This window comes from Anabrus simplex, chromosome 14 (genome assembly GCF_040414725.1).
Source record: "Anabrus simplex isolate iqAnaSimp1 chromosome 14, ASM4041472v1, whole genome shotgun sequence".
Taxonomy (NCBI): Eukaryota; Metazoa; Arthropoda; class Insecta; order Orthoptera; family Tettigoniidae; genus Anabrus; species Anabrus simplex.
Window position 1 is genome coordinate 90,741,161 of NC_090278.1, and position 21,247 is coordinate 90,762,407.

Below are 21,247 nucleotides of genomic sequence, written 5' to 3' on the forward strand. Positions count from 1 at the left end.
AGTAAATAACACAACTTAGAGTGGTGGAGCTCTTTTAGTTGGGCGTTGGTCCCTCAGTGGAGGAAATGCCACTGAATTCCAACAGGCTACATACATCTGTTCTCCAGATTTGGGGCAGCTATTGCATGGTATTAACTTCATTCTGTATTGATGGTCTCAATTATATAATATAAATGTATAATTGAATCCTCCCATGCATTATAAATTATTGAATGTATACCAGGTGTATGCATAAGTCTTTTTCAATTTCACTAAGAGATGGCACCAGTGAACAGTACTCCGTGTACGAATTTGGCACATACATCAGTTTGTTAGTCTGACATTAATCTATCAACACACACCAGTTGAGTCTGCCAAACACTAGCGTCTTTGTTGCATACCTGCCAACCCTTCCGATTTTTTTAACTCGTCTTCTGATTTTCCAATTTACTTTTACTTCTTCCTATTTTTGATCAATATAACCTCTAGTACGGTCAATACTCTTCCCCTAGAATAAATTATTGTGTGCTTGTGTAATTTACACAACCTCATTTTCAAGTGTACTTATTTGATGCGTTATTTGGCGAGTGTAACGTCCATTGCTTCCATGTATCGTGTTTCCCATTCTCTACAGCATCGTGGGTGTTTTACAGCTGGGAATTTGGGACGGCAATCATCCTACAAGCGAGAGAGGCTAGCGCGCACTTGCAACTCTGTTAATCAGGACGAAAGATCGAGTTTCTTATTGTGAGGTTCGCATGCTGTCAACATAGTTTCTGTGCATAGTTTCGTTAGAGTTGTAGGCCACGTGTTTTTTTTTTCATTTCTGCACTTTTCCCCCTGTCGATGTCGCATGTTAATGATGTATGAGACATATTGATCTGTTTTGTATGTGGTAGTCTTGTGTATTTCAGTGCATTTGTGTTCATACTTAGATCATAATTTTAATTAGTTGAATGTATATCAGAGAGTTGTGTCGACGACAGTTTCTGGTATTTTCTCTCCACATTATGACTACAAAACATAACACACATTATCTCCATGTGTTCAGAGATACCTATAAAGTTGAATTTTCATGTTATAAATAAAGGAAACTATTCTGCATTTTTTTCCGTTTTTGTTACATTTTCTTGTAATCGTTTGTATGTTTTCTCAATATAAGATTTTAAATATAATGGTCAATTCACCTTGTAACTTTAGATATGGATGACTTTTTTCAAGACCGTGGCACAATATACGCGATGAAATCCAAGAATTAAAAAATCTTCATATTTTTTATTTCTAAAAGTTGGCAGGTATGGTGTTGTATTGTTCAGTGATCATGTCAAGATTTGTGCCTGAAAAAGAACACTTGTGGTATGCATTGCTTTTCTTATTTAATCAAAAGAAAAAGGCTGTGGAAAGTCATTGTTTGCTGGTAGAAACATACAGTGAACACGCTCCATCGATTAGAACATGTGAGACAATTTAAACATGGTGATTTGTGTCTGGTGGGACCAGAGTAGTATTGTGTATTATGAACTCTTGAAGCCCAGCGGAACCGTTAATGCACAACGCTATCGTCAACAAATTATTAATTTAAATCGCGCATTGATCGAGAGACGACCAGAATGGGCCAGAAGACATAGCAAAGTGATTTTGTTACACGACAATGCGCTGTCTCTCACAGCAAAACCAGTGAAAGACACTTTGAAATCGCTTTTCCCTTGAAAATTACGTGTTTTCTTTACCACAAAATCCAGAAAAAACGTATGCGTACTCCTGGTAAATATATTCAATAGGAGGATTTAATTAGACATTTATATTGTACAACCTGGCTGTTATGTGTGGGTGTGGTGAACATATTGTAATAATAACCTATAAGAAGCATCGAAGAAAAAGATGTGATCTAAAAAGACTGGAAAGTTATAAAGTCCAGTGTGCCTAGATCAGCAGAAATGGATTTCTCTTTACTGCACCTAGGGAACTGGAGAGAGATAGATGATGATGATGGTTATGTCAGTTGAAGAGAATACATTTTGAAGTTTGTTAATGGACATAGATTGTATCAAATGTTCATATGGTCGGTGCCTTAAAGCTGCGAATACATAATTATATTACTCCTCTACCGTGGATATGCTTGCAGAAATGTTGGACTTTTTTCAGGTGCGACTACATCCTCGTGGGATGTCAGAATTGGAGGTCGTGTCCCGTGCCAACCCACTCTTTCATCGTGTGCTCCGCAATGGTCTAGCCTCTTCTCTCCATTCGTTGGTCCTGTGCTCCGCATGTGACAACGAAACACTGCGGCTTCTTGGACGCCATTCCCAGAACCTGAGACACCTCGACGTGACCTCCTCGTGGCTCGTTGATGACAATGGGCTCAGGCAACTCTGCTTCAAGGTAAACTACATTTTTAACTCTGTAGTTCCTTTTTTAAATATTTTATCATTTTATTTATTTTTTTGCATTTTGAACATTTATGTGCTTTTTTTCACCATATTGACATTGTGAAAGACTTTTCAGGTCATACATACAGGGAAAGTCCTGCAAGGGGTTGCCAACTTTCCTGCATGCTGTATGTCAGTAAACAAGAGTGTGGTTGCTATCGCATTGTTCCCATACACCCGTAGAAAACCTATCAACTTCAATGAATGAATAATTAGATTGAAAAACAATAAAACTAGCTCCATTATGGTAAATGCTGAAAATACTGTCGCTGAGCCTTAGACTGGTGGTGTAGTGTGTGATCATGTTTACTCTATGTAATTCAGCCTCATGAACCTTTAAAATTTCAGTGCAAATTGCATTTTTCACTTCTTCTATGGTGCGTGGGTTACTTCTGTAAACTTCATCTATCAAACTGCCCCACAAATAGAAGTTGCAAGTTGTTCAATTGGGATAGCGAGCTGCACAAATTATTGTGTCCCTTAAAATATTACACACTGCATTCGTTAAATTACGAGCGGTATGTGCTGCAGCCTGGAAATATCAGAGCGACCTATCCTGTTCAGTGAGTCGAGGAAAATACTCATTCAATATTAATTCTATGTATTGTTCAGATTTAATGGGGTCATAAAAAAAATTGACCCTACAGTTCTCTTAGCACTACTAGTGCACCATACTCTTATTTTAAGGTCATGAAGTGGTGTTTTGTGAATATATAAATGACTAAAATTGAACACCTTCAAATACTCCTGAACTGGGCCAGGATTGAACCTGACAAGTTGGGGTCAGAAGGCCAGCACCTCAACTGAGCCACTCAGCCTAGCATTTGATGATTTTTCATCACAAATGCTGGGAAGCAGTGGGACTTACACATTCATTTACCGAGGGAGGCTTTCGACTGTAGCTGTAGAATTTGAATGTTGGTTATTAGGAAATATACGTACATCAATATGTTAGTGGGTAAACAGGTTCACACTTGGAAATTGCAATGATAAGAGCAGAAAATTCAGCAGCTCCACAACTACTCATACACGGAAGATGTGACAGTGTTGGCGCAGTACAACGATATACTCAGATTTCACTACCTAAAAGATTCTCTAATTTGAAAATAGCCAGCTCGAGTTATCAATAATGAGTGCGGGGGGAGGTAAACGACATGGTGATTATCTCTGTTGCCTGCAAAGCTCATGAGGAGCAAAACAGAACACATACGGTCTAAAAACCATGCACGATTAATCAAGGGTTAATTCACCTCTGTTGACAGACTGATGAAACCAATTGCAATTATGTGTACTTGGGCTTAAACTCTGCACTGTAGTGATTTGGTAAGGCTTAAGTTTCAGTTTTCTTGCTGCCCGCCATGCAGAAGAATATGAAACCTCCCTTTTCTGTCATTTTCTTTAAAATATTGTTGTTTGTGGAGGGGGGGCTGGGGGGGGGGGGGGCGCAGGGAGGAGTGAAGTGTCTCGACTCTTTCATAAAAATCTGAATTTTTTCATGTTAAGACAGTTAGTTGTATAACTCATTTTCTGTTTAGCACTGAGCGCATAGTTTTGAATTTATTATTCACAATTTTGGCACTTGTGGTCCAGGGAATTGTTCACGGAATTCTCTTCTCACTCTCCCAGCAGAATCTTGGTTTAAAAATTGACAGCACACTAAAATACACTGTTCAACACTTCTTCAGGAGCCATGAAATGAACTAAACCAGTCACTCATTGCTTTTATAGGAAGGAAACTTGCCTTATGGAAGTTTGTAGCAAACTAGTTGAGACCATGACATCACTGGGCGAGGGTCAGGTGGCTATTGTATCGTACACTCGGTACGGCACAGCAAATGACCAGCAACTCGACTGAGGCTTGCTGTGTACAAAGTTCGGAATGTGAAAACACATGGGTTAAACAAAATGTCACATCATTGCAGAAGAAAGAGCTATGGAAAGAGGAGATGAGGACAAATGTAGAAACACAAAATGACAAGGACAATTTTCACACACCACGGTCTTCAAATAGATGAGCTCTTTCCATTTTTTATATATTACTTTTCATGTTCCGGTCTCTCTCTCTCTGTGTATGTGTCTTGATTGTACACTAGTTTATTCCTTTCCATTATCAACGTTTATTTTCATTATGCTACCTTCATTTTCTGTTCTTTGCTTCTAATACTGTCATGTAATGTGTGTCTGCTAGGACCCCGAACTCTATGCTCCACCCGCCTACTCGGAGCATGCTGAAGGTGTGATGCGTACGTATTTGACTTTGGAGTCGAATGCTTTAAATCGATGTTGCGAGACGTTGCAGCAGGTGCGAATTCAAGATACCAACACGTCGGAGGTTGGAGTTTTAATGCTGCTGCTGTTCATACCGAACCTTAAATCTCTCGGAGGCTTCATCTACTACAGGTATACCATATTAATGTAGCTCAGTCATTTTTTTTTTTTTTTTTTGGTAGAGGTGACCTGTTATTGCTTTTATTTGACTAAATAGATTACTGTTGCCTGGTTACATGTCCCAGAATGAAAATTGGTTCTACTGTTGACCTTCCACTTCTGAATCCAAATTGCTCCACTTGTAACTGACTTTCCACCTTTTCTGTAATTCTTCTTTCCAATATCTTGGCTGCATGTGAGATGAAGGTGATTCCTTGGTAGTCACCGCATATCTTCGTATCTCCTTTCTTGCATATTGGTATAATAACCCCTTTTCCCAATCCTCTTGACACTTTTTTCTCTCTTCATACACACTTGAGTATTCTGTAAGTCCACTGGAGTCTCGCTGGTCCTGAGCCTTGATCAATTGTATGGTCAACAAACCGACCTACTACTACCTATTTTCTCTGGATTGGTCGAAACTGGCTAAGAAACTCACCAGGACTAAATCTGGGCCTCTTATGGCCGGTTTCTGGAATGACAGTTATCTGCAGATGCGTAATTATCAGTGACTTAACATGGTGATGTGTTTAAAACGAGTTTCCGAAACAACAGTTATCGGCTTCTTCACAGTTATCTGCGCAACGACTGGTAACTGCAGCTAGTGCTGTAGTTACCTCTATGTTAGAACTGATTCCAACATATACCACTATGAGGCGCCACTCGTACAAGGTCTTATATTAGTTTCGTAAACATTAATATGTGATAATGAACTGGTTATAATATATTTACTGTCATTCATTGTAGTTTTAGCGTGCTTGGGTGTGCTGGAGTCGACATTATTTTGGTCAGTACATTTACTTCCACGTTATCAGTGGCTTTTAGTCACTGATTCCACTTAAATGGTGTCATCTGTCCCTGTCATCTGTTTAGGTTATAGTCTTCTCGGAGTATGACGCCTCTAATGTAGGTGTATCTTGCAATATGGGAAATGAATCGTCAAATAAAATAGAACTCGAATAAAATGGATTTTCATCAGGTTCAAATTTTATTGATCTTCCTGTGTACAGTAGAATTAATGTTAAGATCTCTTTAGTCAGGCTTTGATTCATGTGTCCCACCAGCAGTTAGTAGACACCCAGTCTGAAATTATGGAATATTTACATTTGTATTAAATAATAAATATCTTAGGTACCAGTATGCATTTAATATAAGCCTGCTGAATAATAAATATTGATTTTTCATTGCTTTTTTAATGTTATTATATTCTTTAACCGGTGACGAGAGGTCTCATAGACTCCCAGTAAACATAAAACACCTGGACTTCATTAAAATCTTGCAGGGAGCTGTAGGTTATGTCATCTTCTTATCTGTGTCAACACACTTCACACCCTAGGTCGGGGTTAGCTCGCTAGGGTCGATTGAAATTCTCAAGTGGACTTCACGTCAGCAGTTACGAGAGTATTTTTGTCAATGAATGTTGCGTGCTCAGTGTAAGTAAAACATGCAGTTATTATGAACTACAAATTCTCAGTTCGAGGAGTACATTAGGGAACTACAGTACTGATGAAAAATTGAGTGATATGGCTATTTTCTTTTGGCTGTTGGAGATCGCAGATTGTAATGCTTTCGTGCTGTCCAAGTTGTGCCATGCAAGCCGGGGAAAAAATGGAATTCTTGAAGGGTTTGGCATCTGATCAGGTGAAATTACATGTCAAAGAAGAATGATAAATGAGTGAGTTCCCAGAGAGATACGAACGGGAATAAGCAACATTTTGTACGTAAGACTCGGCGTCGAGATACGGAAGAAAAACTGAAGAAACAGCAATTTGACCGTACATATCCAGCATCCTTGAAGAGAAAAACGGTATATTCGTGTTTTAAGTAGGAATTTTCGGTTTGTTTGCAATCTACAAAAAATCTGCAACAGTTGCAGCGGGAACAAATGGAAATCGCACCTTCAGTGCCGGAATGATAGGTTCCAAAGTATGCTGCACGTTTTCATTTATGAAATTTTTTTGTTTACGCTTGTTGTGTTCTGGATCAGTGAAAAGTGATCTGTTTGGAAATTGCTGTGTATTTTTATAATTTTACTGACGACAACGATCAAGGTGAAATTTAGACGATGAGTGCGTACTGTGAATAAGAAAGAACGGGAAATATATATAATGTTTGCATTATTTGATCGTACATGCTGTATATTCATATTATGAGAGATTATTACATGCTAATCAGATTGATTGAGATGACTGTGTACATATTTGCTAACCATTTTTCATTGTACAAAACTTCTGCTAGTAAAAGTAACTAGATATTACCAAAATAACCCTAAAATCATTTGCGTAGAGACATCTATTGGAGGGCAACAGATACTAAACATGACGATAACTGCACTGTTTATTGCCAGGGCTTATAAATCTGGATTTAAGTTTCCGGAAACTCGTTAAAGTTACAAGCACATTTAGGTAACTCACAGGTAACTGTGGTGTACCAGAAACCGGCCATTAGTCCTATAAACAGAGTGAAAGAGGCACGTCCCAAAATTAATAACAAAATAACGCAGATATAGGTTTAATTAAATGAAACACATTTATTAATATAAGCAGGGAAGAAATCAGTCCAAGACTGGCATAAAAGAACAAATACAGTAAATAGGGATGTGGGAAGTCAGTTACTCGCGTATATGATGTACAACAACGGTCCATTGAAAGGAAGTGTTACACAATCTCATATATCTTTTGTACACTTCAAGAAAGTGCAGTAGAGAAATCTGTTTAGTAATATAATATTTCTCTCACCACACAGAGAGCACAGCGCTTAAGATCAGACTCCAAAGCATTTCCCTCTTGAAATAGGAAAAATAATCCTGCAGAGGAGGAACTGTTAGAAAGGGATATGAGCATGTTCTGGGCCCACATGGGTATGGCGATAGAAATGAAGATGGAGAGAAACTGTTGGATACCCAGTCAGAACACACAACATAGACAAACTCGCTGCACAAGTATTCATATCGTGCAGAAAGACGAACATGAATCATACAGTATCAGCGACAAAACAGAGCACGAACTTGAGTCAAGATATCAAAGATAAGGAAAAATTAAAGGTCTCCACCCAAGCACACCAAGCAAACCCATCACGCACATGAAAAATCGGGCTGATGCCACTTTTTGCTCGTCGCCGAAATGAGCACACATAAGTAGACATGGAAAGGAAGGGAGGTAACGGAAAATAAGCCTGCAACAAGATATAAAAGAAATAATACACAAAACAAAAGACCACCTTATAAACAGGCTTACTAACTATGGCAAACCAAGAATGATAGGAACATACATTTTAAACTGTGAATGATAGGAACTAACATTACCTTGAGAAATAGTATTCATAGTTCAGACTCCAGACTATGAGAGTCGTACAGGGTAACGTTTTATAACGTTTATAATACCTTCGGTAAGAGACTAAAGCCACATCACAAAATACTGTCTCCATCTTATTATTCTTTCTCAACATCAGACTGTAAAAGATCACACAACATGCAGATAAGATAGAAAGAAATGCTTTGGCGATCCTCATGGCATGAGCTTCCATCTGTCTAAATCGGGATAAATTGCACATCGGGCACGGCATTCATGATGCCAAGCAGCCATGACAGACAGACATAAGACATTGCATAAAATGCAGCATCTGAAGAATATGAAAACAAGACAAGCAGGTTACGAGGTGTGATTCAATGGCTACTCCATCTCTTCCCACAGGTTTTCCCATCTTCATCTTTTTAATTTGCCCATTCCACCTCTATCATTCTTCAGTCTTATTATCAGACAAAATATTTGAGAATATTAAAGAATCCTTTGGGCACATAAAGTGAACGAGTGATGAAAGAATGCCAAAAAAGGTGATGGAAATGCAAATGCAACGAAGGAGAGTCTGCGGACGACCACGATTGAGATGGAAGGCCACGATCCAGCGCAGTATTAGAGAAAGAAACCTGGACCGGGACACAGTGTTGGAGGAGGAGTGGTGGAAAGACTGTAGAAAGTAGAGAGGAGCCATATTTGCCCCTACCCGGCTACAGCTGGATAATGGGAAATGATGATGGTGAAAGAATGCTTAGGGGATGTACCACAGAGAAGTAAAGGAGTTATCTACAAGACTTATTTTGTGTCAATTTTGATGATGGATCAGAAACGTAGGTGATGAAGGAGAAGGATAAAAGTAGAATCCAAGAAGTGGAAATGAAGTTTCAGAGGGGTCGAGTAGGTTTAATTAGAATGGACGGAATAAGAAATGAGAGAGTTCGGGAAATGGTAAACAAGGGAACTCTGCAGAAAAAGATAATATAATCAAGACTGCAGTGGTATGGACATGTTAAGAGAATGGGAGAAGAGAGGATACCAAGAAAGATGTTAGAAATGGAGTTGAAGGGAAGGAGACCTAGAGGAAGGCCAAGGGACAGATGGCTGGAAAGTGTAAAGAAGAGCATTGAGGCAAGAGGAGGGAACCGGACGACAGTGAGAGAAGAGAAGTGGTGAATGGACAGAAAACGATGGAGAGGCTTATGTTCCAAGCAGACCCAGCCTGTGGTTGTAAACTGTTCCAGATGATGATGAAATAATCTTACGGGAAAGGGAAATTTTTGGTAATTATTCATATTGGCAATGAGAAAGGTTTTTTAGAGGGAGAGTTACTTTGTTTCAAAGCTAACTCCACGAAAGATTTATCACGAGGAAATGAATGGAGTGGTATTCAAAAAATGCTTTGTTAATATTCTTTCTCATCTTGATCCCAATATGCCTTACCATTCTGTGAGAGAATTGAGAAAACCAAGTGAGTTGGCCGTGCGGTTAGGGTCGCGCAGCTGTGAGCTTGCATCCGGGAGATAGTGGGTTCGAATCCCACTGTTGGCAGCCCTGAAGATGGTTTTCCGTGGTTTCCCATTTTCACACCAGGCAAATGCCGGGGCTGCACCTTAATTAAGGCCACAGCCGCTTCCTTCCCACTCCTAGGTCTTTCCTGTCCCATCGTCGCCATAAGATCTATCTGTGTCGGTGCGACGCAAGAAAAATATTGAGAAAGTGTCTAACCAGTTGTGGAGAAAGGGATTATAATTAAAGTAATTGGATGGGAACAGCATTATAGAAAGAAACCTGGACTAGGACACAGTGTTGGAGGAGGAGTGGTGCAAAGACCGAAGAAAGTGGAGAGGAACCATATTTGCTCCTACCCGGCTACAGCTGGATAAAGGGAAATGATGATGATGATGATGATGATGATGATGATGATGATGATGAATTGGACGGGAAGGGAAACCTGCAGACTGAACGAACAAAAGGGCATGACATTTTATAATTAAGTATGTGTGTATTTAAGGGTGGCTCAAATGAAAATGGAGCAGGGGTTACAGAATGAAATCAACAAGGTTTATTTTAAAAGTAATCTTCTAAGTTACAAGAGCACTTGTCGAATTGTTTCACGAGGTAGTGAATACCCTGTTCATTGAACTCCTTTGTCTGAGATTTGATCTAGTTGCAAACATTGTCCACGACTTCACTGGCCGAGTTAATGTACCAAACCTTCAATGCCATTTTCAATTGACCACCCACACCGTAGACCTGATCTATGACAGTGTGACTTTCATATCGTTGATCTGTTGTAAAAGACGCTTCTACTGGTACAATGGATTCATGGACATTATTTGCAATGAGTTCCAGTCTCAGCCAAAGAAGTTCTACAAGCAGCATATTCACTGCTTGCTGAAACAGTGGAGCAAGAGCTTGCGTAACTGTGGGGATTATTTTTGAAATAATCCTTGTTGATTTAATTCTGCTGTTTCTGTTAAGTTTTCATTTGATCTGCTCTTGTATGTATGTATGCATTATTTTAAGATTAAAAATGATATATACAGCAAAAATACTATTTGGTGAAAAAACTCTGAAGAGCACATTCGGTGGATAGTTAAAATGTAGTAGAGTGTTTTGTGATATAGCTAAAAAAAAAAAAAAAATATCATGAAATACTTGAATTTCCAGAAATGTGGGGGATGCTATTCTCAGTCTCCAGAGTGCTAAGCCAGACCTGCAGCTGAATTTGACCGACCTGTGGGATACCTGCCTGCCGCCAGATAAAGCGGCGCAGCTGTCGCGGGCAGTGCCTCACGTTACAAGCTTGTACACGCGTGGAAACTACCTTCCCACTGTGAACCTCTTCTGTGCGCTGTCAGCACTCACCATCGACTTTGATTTCTGCGACTTCAGATACGAACTGCACGAATTGCTGCTTCAGCATGGAGCGCGCCTCAAGAAACTTGTCATAGTTGACCAGGTAAGAACCGAAGGAAACTCATCATTGCACGTTATAAACTTCACAAGTTGGAAACTCAACATTCCACTCAGCTGTTCTTCTTTCCCTACTCTTTGCAAACCTTGTGCATACAAGCAGGCAAAATGCATGAGCTACTTAAGTATATGATAGTTAGGGGTGGTGATTTTCACATGAATATGCCTTATGGTTGGGGGTCATCTGAAAATTTGCATCACATAATTAATGATACAAAATATATGACATGATGTTACCTAGCAACCGTGCAGGCTGTGATGTGAAGTACTGATGGATGGCCATGGCTGAGATGCATATTATCAAAGAGGGGAGTTAGATTACAGATGGTCGATGTAATCTTGCAGGCTGTGATGTGAAGTATTGATGGATGGCCATGCGTGAGAGACATTATCAAAGAGGTTGAAGTATTGATGGATGGCCGTAAGTGAGAGACATATTATCAAAGAGGTTGAAGTATTGATGGATGGCCATGACTAGGAGACGTGTACATTAAAAGGCTCTTTTTATCAAAGAGGTCTCATCTCATTGTGTCCGGCTCCATGGCTTAATGGTTAGCGTGCTGGCCTTTGGTCACAGGGGTCCCGGGTTCAATTCCCAGCAGGGTCGGGAATTTTAACCATCATTGGTTAATTTTCCTGGCACGGGGGCTGGGCATATGTGTTGTCTTCATTTCATCCTCATCACGATACGCGGGCGCCTGCGGCTGTCAAATCGAAAGACCTGCACCCGTCCTGGGATCTCCCGGCACTTAAAACCATACGCCATTTCATTTCATCTCATTGTAATCTAGAGAACTGATTATTTCATTCGTGGTAGTTTCATAGGCCCTAAGTCAGTCTCTCCCTCTCAGCTTTGTGCCCCAAACTCCAGCGCTAACTTGCTCGGCTCCATTTATCTTATCCATTGCCAATCACTATTCACTTACATTAGCACAGAGACTGGTATATGTTAGAGACCAAGTGCATTCTTCCATGTGGTTACTATAAGCTTACTAGCAATTTGTGCATTGACCAGCACTGTGCATAGCCTGCGAAGCGGTCCCGTTATTTCAGGGTTCGTACTTCTGCATATCAGTCGCTACCAACAAACTGATGATAGGCTGTTGAAAGAACAGATATCGCATTTCAAAATTAAATCTATCTTCCTATATATAAAAATGAATGTTTCGAATGGACACAAAAACTACTGGACCAATTTCACTGAAAATTTCACAATTTATTCTCATTTCTCCTGGGAGTATTTGGCAATTAGTTTGAAATCTGATAGGTAGATTTTTTATGATGATTAATTTTATGTAATTAATTTAATAGTAATTTTATGTAATTAATTTAATTACAAAGTCACACCAAGATTGGATCGACCTTGATGGACAGATTGTCGCTAGGCGACAGCGCCTTACTCTATATCATGATAGTCTGATTAGAAATGTGTTTATGTTCCAGCATAGCACTCAATCAAACTTGGTGCAAATGTGGCTTACTATATGGGAAAAAAAATACTGTGGGGACAAGACCCTAGCACCCCTAAGAGAGGGGTGAAATGTAAAAATAATCAAAAACGACCAATATCAGTCTTGAATCCTTAATTTTTGGGGCCGCTGAGATGAACTTTGACACTCTGCATGCCTTTTAAGTCATAGTTCAGCCCCAGTTAAAATGAAGGTTTAGAAATGTTGAAAGAGAATATCCAAAATGACTAGGATGATGGATGGATGGGTGGACGGACGGATCCTCTTAACCAAACTTGGTACACATATGACTTACTATATGGAAAAAAAAGGGGCGGGGATGAGGAGTGTGATGCTTAAAGGAGTAATTGACAACGACCAGCATTCATGTCGAATCCATAGTTTTCTGGGTTGATAAAATGAATAATGACAATCTGGATGCTCTTTAGGTCTAAGTTTAGTCCCCATCAGCATGAGAGCTGAGAAGAGATGAAAAAGTATCTCCGAAATGGCTGAGATTATGGATGTATGTGTATGTTCAGCATAGCTCTCAACCAGTCTTAGTACACAGATGACTCACTAAGTTATCTGGGTAAAATATCTGAAGAAAACTACTGTAGGGGTAAAACACCACTAGCAGTCCTAGGGGCGAGGGGTAGACGAGGTTGAAATATAAAAATAACAGAAAATGACCAATATTAATGCATAGTCCATAGTTTTTGGGGTCGCTAAGATGAATATTGACACTCTCTATGTCGTTTAAGTCCAAATTCATCCACTCTCGGCATGGAGAGTGAGAAGGGGTGAAAAAGGGAAATGCCCAAAACGACTGACATTATGGATGCATGTGTGTATATTCCAGCATAGCTCTCAACCAAACTTGGTACACACATGACTCACTACTTGGAAAAAATACTGTGGGTGTAAGACACCAATAGCACCCATGCGGAAGGTTTTGATATGTAAAAATAAAATAAAACAATTGATATTAGTGGTGAATCCATAGCTTTCGGGGTCACTAAGGTGAATTGTGATGCTCTGGATGCCGTTCTGTAAGTCTAAGTTCAGTCTCCATCGGCATGGGGTGAACAAGAATATGTCCAAAATGATTGATATTTTTTTGTTGAGTTCCACAGTTTTTGGGGTCCCTAGCCTGATTGATTGGAATCGTATACGTCATATCTATAGCATGAGGCATAAATACATACAGTTATGACTAGGGCTCGGAAGTTGAAGAGCTATAAATTGCCCAAAAAAGACCTGTAAAAAGATCTAAAGGTGCCAGAATTTACTCCCGTAGGAGTTCTTTTACGTGCTATTAAATCTACCGACACGAGGCTGACGTATTTGAGCACCTTCAAATACCACCAGACTGAGCCAGGATCGAACCTGCCATGTTGGGGTCAGAAGGCCAGCGCCTCAGCCGTCTGAGCCACTTAACCCGGCAAAAAATCGAGAAAAAGACCAAAACTGGCAGAAAGGACATTAAAATGCGATCCAAATTCACTCGTAATTTGTTTTAATTTTGTATTTAATGAAGGAATATAATGTTTTAAAATGTGAAATTCTAGTGGTATGCAACATACATTGCAAAACTATGTGAATGAAATGCTTCTTGTTTCAAACCTTACAGTAGAACCCCTATTTAACGTTTTTACAGGGACCTGATTTTTTAAAACCTTAAATGAGGGCTTACCTTAAATCAAGGTTTCAGTAGAAAGCACACCTTTTCTGGAGATCTTTGCCTTATTAACATAAATTGTACCATCATACATTATTTACACAGTGACAGCAATAAAACAAGGAGATACCCTATACACTGTAGTTACAGTTTGTGCTTCATTTTGGCAGATTATTGTCGGTGAATGCAAAACTGCTTCAGTTTAAGATTGTTCTCATAACATTATACAGGATTTTCCATAAAAGTCGGGAAAGATACCAGACTCGCACAAAAGCACATTAAAATCGGTAAAAAACAGCAATCGGATTGTTTAAATGTTTTCGCGGGTGTTTTCCAAGCAGCGGTTTATTCATTAGCACGTATTTTCTAATTCCAGTAGTCCAATTGTAATAGCATCGCTCCAGAGGCTTGTGGCAAACGTTCTTACTTCAAACGGCGTCACCTAACCTAGGTTTACTGGGCATATATTATGGAAACATATTTGAAGGTCCCTGTAGAATAATAACATATTTCACTATAAATTTACACGAGAACATGAAAGTACATAACCTAGCCTCTGATATTAGTTATGCACAATGCTGTATCTTGAAGAATTATCACATTCTTATTTTATTTCAGTACATAGTATTAAAATTAATCAATCATTTACTTCAGCTTTTATTTCTAAGGAGTTAACAACTGCTGGGATTGCACTTATTGCAAAAACATATTATCCCGATGTTTGTTTACACGAGTCGGAGAATCGGAGTTCTGAAGAGACCTCAGGCTCGCTCAAGATCAACTCGCTCGCGCGTAGCGAGGAATCGATACGGAAGATGATCGATCGCATTCAATATAAAAGCTGGAGTAGAGTTATATACTGTATTTGGTAGAGTGTATGAATATTGATAACGGATATGAACTAATGCCCTTGAATTTGCCTGTAATAATGGATGAATCAGTAAAAGGGTTCTCTTTGTAACCGAAGGATATTGCACAGATTAATATAGAAATTTTCGAAGGTTATAATAACATTGTCATTAAAACGGGGGTTCTCCTCTGCTACAGCGGTCGCGGTCGGATGTTTAAATTTAAGAATTCCATTTTTAAGTCCGTATTGAACCGAGAATAATAGATAAGTAAACTTAAAAATCCACAAATAAGTTATAACATTTACTTGGAACTAGTTTCGATGCTGGTGAGCGTCATCTTCAAGCAAGTACGAGAACAAGCAATCGTAAATATATATATCACCATTATATCAGTGCACTTATAAACACACTTAATATGGGACTTACGATGCCCCTAAAAGTATCTGGAGAATAAAACTTCAAATAATCACAATTTCAAAATCCTGAAGTCACGATTAGAATGACACTTAACATAATTCTTTTCACTCCACTTAGAATTTTGAAAGTATTGAGTTTGACTTAGGATTCTCAAATAAATAAAAAAGTCTAGTCATAAATGAAAAGTTATACAAAGGTTGAACCACATATAGAGTTTCTCTGTAAATATCACAGTCACGATTAGAATGACAATTATTTTACTCTGGAAGTCCTGAGTTCCACGAGTAGGAAGATTCTCAATTTAAATAAGAGGTCTTGTCACAAAATAATTTTAATGTTTAAAAAGGAACTTTATACATGTTTCATTCTTCATATTTTTGATCAGTTGTGACTGCTTAATGCTAAATTATAATCTCAAGCTAAAACTTAAAATTAAAACACATAACAATAATTCTAAATTTATAAATGAGTTCATAAACTATCAGTCAACGTCACAATAAAGAAATCTACAAAATAAATCACTTCAAACAGTTGGTACAAATCCTAAAATCAGACATTCAAAGAAGATGCCCGAGCAGAGCTGGGTACTACAGCTAGTAAATAAATATATAAATATATAAATAAATAAATAAATAAATAAATAAATAAATAGAAAATTCATTAACAATGGAAATTTTTTACATATTATACAAAAAAAATTTCCCCCAAAATTTCCAATTAAGTAAACACTCATGTCTATTTTCATTTCTTGCTGTTGCACAGCAAAAGATTCTGTGAAGTATACACATATGGAAAATATTAACAACAGTTGTGCAATCCTATTTTGCTATTTATACATAGCAGAGTGAGTGAAGATCTATCCGTATAGTTTGTTACATTTACAGTATGCAGAAAATTCAAAATTATATTATTACGATTTTGTTTTTCAGAATCATCCCTTAGACATCAGCTTGTTGGCTGAACTGTGTCCCAACCTGATGGAGCTAGGAGCCAAACTGGAGGGCAGTTGGAACCAGGCAGGGCAGTTGACACACCTCACGTCGTGCCGTGTTCGAGTGGGGTCCAGAGAGCCCTTCACATCCCTGCTCGTGAACGCTCCACGGCTCTCCCACTTCGAGGTAGGTTCATACTTCCCTCCTAATGGAATGAATCTGAACTGTGAGGATGTATTAGTCATACTCACCACTTGGAGTTTGTGAACATTGTGCCCTTGGCCAATAAATGAAGTTAAAACAGCAGGACATTCAGTTTTGTTATTGTTAAGGTCACTTTATTATAAACATGTTGATGTTTCAATTACTGTTCAGTTAACCCTTATCAAGATGAAGTGACACAAGTCAGTGGGTGCCTGTACTTAAATATCAGGGAGAAGACTCTCTTATAGTGATGTTTCCAGGACCCCCCCGGATGTAGCAAGCAACAGTCGCCAAATTCTGTTAATCTGTAGGCACTCCTGTTACATTATCTCCTCAGTTTCTCAGTAGAGACAAGCACGATACACAATACTGGTGGGTGGTTTCCTCAAATTTAATTTCTTGATTGAAGAAAGAGGACATGTTGCACCGCTGCAGCTTTTTCTGGTGGGATGAGACAACAGTGACACTTTTCTTTTGGGCAGGTGTTATTGCTGTGTTTGCTGGTCCTGATATAAACCTTCCTGCACAAAGAAGGAATTATAATATCCTTTCATTAAAGGAGAAATTAAGTTGTGTGATATTTTCAAGACTTAGAACTGGTAGCCAGTGTTTCAAATTGCTCATGAATTTATTATTGGATGCTGAATTTTGATTGTAGTGTACATGAGCTACAAAGTGTTTCATTACAGGTAACATTTTATATTCACAAACACGTTCTATTGCATTTTTGGTGCATGTGGTGAATAATAATTCTGTTCCGATTACAGTTCTAATCTTGATTTTAAAGCTCAAGAGTTCCTCCCCATCTTAAATAATTATTGTATGCTTCTCACCTTCAGTCACCTACAGTAGAACCTCGATAATTCATATTTGGTTAATTCAGAATCTTGCCTAATTTGAAGGTCTCGATCCTGGAAACATACGGTTTTGCATGTTACTTAAATTGTTTAATTTGAAATACGGATAATTCGTATTTCAAAGAACGATGTTAGTCCCATTACCGAAATTCCGACTTTCAAACTGCCTTTAAATTGCTCCGTATCACGATAGAATGCGTCATCTGGAATGTTCAGGGGTAGCTTTCCGCACTTTCACTTTTGGTGTGTCTACAGTTTGCTTCGTAGTTGCTAAGTTTGAGTGAAATCATAATTCTTTTGTACTCAGCATTTTAAGCAACACCACATCATCACGTAGCAGGCATGTGCGGAGAAGAAGAATCCGCGAACACTGGCGGTGCCGACAGTTGGCGAAAAAGCATCGCTGTTATAATAAATTTGTACGCCACTAGGAATATTGTCACTGGCGAAGAAACTGGATTGGGTTTTTTCTCTGTTTAATACTGAGCCCAAATGGACTTACGGTTTTAAATGAGAGAAGTGCCAGGCTGGAAAATCGTACAAGGGTGGGGTCACTGTAGTGTGTTGCAATACAGACAGAAGCGAGAGATTTCCTCCCCTCGTCATAAGAAAGTTCATAGGTAATAAATTTCATGTTGTTCCGTATTGAAAGAGCAATATAATGTAAAACAAATACTAAAGGTTTTCACCTATTCAATACTGTTTATTGTAACTTTAAAGAAGTTACATGTATTTGATATATGAAATATCAAATATGTGTAAGATGCGGATATGTAAACCGTACCTTAATTCAAAATCATGTAATTCAAAGTCTGATTTTTGCATCCCAATGACTTTGAATTAACAAGATTTTAATCATCATCATCATCATCATCATCATCATCATTTCCCTTTATCCAGCTGTAGCCGGGTAGGGGCAAATATGGTTCCTCTCCACTTTCTTCGGTCTTTCCACCACTCCTCCTCCAACACTGTGTCCCAGTCCAGGTTTCTTTCTATTATGCTGCGTTGGATGGTATCCTTCCATCTCAATCGTGGTCGCCCACGGCCTCTCCTTCCTTGGATTTGCATTTCCATCACCTTTTTTGGCATTCTTTCGTCGCTCATTCGCTTCATGTGCCCAAACCATCTTAGTCGGCTCTTCTCTATTCTATCATTCATTTTTTCCACTCCAATTTCTTCCCGGATTTTCTCATTCCTTATTTTGTCTCTTCTACTCTTCTGTATCATACTCCTCAAGAATTTCATTTCGGCTGCCTGTATTCGACTCTCATCCTTCTTTGTCATTGTCCAAGTTTCTGGTCCGTAAGTTGTTATGGGTACGTAATACTTCTTGTACATAGTATCCTTTGCTTCCAATTGGCACATCTTTGTCCCATAACATATTTCTTACACTATGATAGAAACAACTTCCAGCTTGAATCCTTTTACTAATCTCAGCATCCAGTCGAGCATTCTCCATTAATTCACTCCCCAGGTATTTAAACGTTTCCACTACTTCCAGGGGCTTGTCTGCAAGTCTAATCTGACCTTTCCCTTCTTTCTCCCCTCTAGTCATAACAAGAGTTTTACTCTTTTCTACACTTATTTTCAAGGTTTTAATGTAGATACATTTTTGTGCAAAGCAGGAACAAAAGAAGGTCAGGACAAGGACAAACATGAAAACACAAAACGACAAGGACAGTCTCCACGTCTTCATACTGTACATTGCCGTCTTTAAATTGATGTAATCTCTTCTCATCAATCTCGGTTCTAGTACATCTGTCTCTTCTCAACCCCCCCCCGACAAGCTCATTTCTGCTTCCCAGCCTCATCAACATTCTTCGAGGGGCCATCTTGCCTGTTCTTCAGTCTTGATTTGAGAAGTGTAGGATAAGAAGAAAACTGGATAAACACAGGAAGAGGAAGAGACCTGAGATAAAGGTGGTGTCTTCTACCACACATTTTTCTTCACCGCTTCCCTCTCTCTGTCGTTAATGAGTATCTTTAAACTTTTATATAAGGTAGAAATGACTTGTTGATGAGTATCTTGTTAAAGCTCTTTTTTTAAGATAGAAATAACTCAATGAGTATTTTTTTAAACTCATATTTAAGGTAGAAAGAACTTGATGAGTATCTTTGTCCAACAGCTGGAAATTGCACATGGTGCTGCTGCTGATAATGATGATGATTTAAGGTAGAAATACCTCAGTGGGGAGTGTTTAAAACTCATATTTAAGGTAGAAATGATCTGTTGATGAGTATATTTTTAAAACTCTTAAGGTAGTATTGAGTTTGTAAATAAGTAATACTAAGAACTGATGTATGTTGACAGGTATCCCTGGAGGAGGAGAGTTACGGCCAGGAGATAGACATGTTCCTGGACTCTGTAATGTTCCAGGCTCTGTGCGAAGCAGATCCCCCCCTGGAATGTCTCACCACATTTCTGATGAACAGCGAATGCTACTTCGGTGTCCACACCGTAGAACTTCTCATGTCTAGATGTCCCAACTTGCGACTAATCGGCGACCTCGAATTATGGGCAGGAGTTACCGAGAAGGACGTCCAAGACCTGGCCTGCGAGGTGCGCAGGAGGAATCTAGATCTGACCCTGCGGTATCGGGGTAACTGGCCGGCTGGACGGAACTCCATACAGCAGATACTTCAAGAGTGCCAGTAGCCTGTGATAACCGGACTGAATTTTAAACACGGAATTTGATAATCAGGTTGATTTATCTGGACGAGACAATGTTGTATTCCATGCAGGGAGGTGGTTTTTATTATCCTGTTGCCTTTTCCTGTTTATAGCATTGAAAGATCATCTAAGGCAGATTATTGACAACAAACTCCATCTGCATAAGGAATAACTTGGCAGAGAGCAACTGACCTTGGCAAAGACATGACACACACAGATTGTTTCTTCTTGTTCTTTTTCTACTTTTTTCTGGTAAAATAAAGCAGATCTTCGAAGTTGACATGGAGGCTGCCTAAATGGCATCATATTAAAAAACCTGCACAAAGTAGCAGAAGCTATACTATAGTTATATAAATTATTTACAAGATAGATTAGAATTAGATGAAATCGTGATCAGTCGAGCTTCGGTTCAGATGTGGAGCAGAGTCTTCACAAAATATAAAGATTCCCAGTAGTTTTCTCTTTCCCATTGACAAACCGAAAACATATCATGTCTGATGATAATTTTGTGTGTGTGTTTAACTCCCTTTCAGTTGCTATAGATTTTAAGAAATGTCAGGTTGCTGCCCTAAAATGGTTCTTTAATGTGTATGCAGATCTCCTGATGTAAGTGTGTCACTTTTATACATCACGCCGACTTCAATCACCACTGTTCTGCAGTTAGGGCTGTCACTCAGGTGCAAATTACCTAGTTTTTCCTTAAAAGATTTCAAACAAGTTGGAAATTTATCGCATGTCTCCCGTGGTAAATAACTCCAGTTCCAAATTCCTCTTCCTACAAAAGAATATTTGTCTCAATTTGGCCTCTTTAATTCCAACTTTATCTTCATAGTATGATCTTTTTCCTCTTTTAAAAGCTCCACTCAAGCTTATTCGTCCACAGATGCCATTGTCTGCCATCTCTTCACTGACAGCTCGGAACATACCGCGTAGTTGAGTAGCTGGTCTCCTTAGTTCAAATCTTCCCAGCCCATACTTTGCAAGGTTTTTGTAACATTACTCTTTTGCCAGAAATTTCCAAGAACAAATCGTGCTGCTTTCCTTTGGGTCTCTTCCACTTAAGTCATGTAATCCTG

The 21,247-nt window shown here is 38.9% G+C and overlaps 1 protein-coding gene across 1 annotated transcript in view; it reads left to right on the top strand.

Moving 5' to 3' along the window:
• LOC136885761 (uncharacterized) overlaps window positions 1-21,033 on the top strand; it is a 40,373-nt gene extending 19,340 nt beyond the window's left edge. Inside the window, exons 3-7 of the mRNA XM_067158499.2 lie at window positions 2,125-2,361; window positions 4,597-4,808; window positions 10,802-11,093; window positions 16,434-16,622; window positions 19,812-21,033. Of these exons, the coding sequence (XP_067014600.1) occupies window positions 2,125-2,361; window positions 4,597-4,808; window positions 10,802-11,093; window positions 16,434-16,622; window positions 19,812-20,156 (1,275 nt within the window). The 3' untranslated portion in view covers window positions 20,157-21,033. The remainder of the gene's footprint in view (window positions 1-2,124; window positions 2,362-4,596; window positions 4,809-10,801; window positions 11,094-16,433; window positions 16,623-19,811) is intronic.
• Window positions 21,034-21,247: the final 214 nt, after the last annotated feature.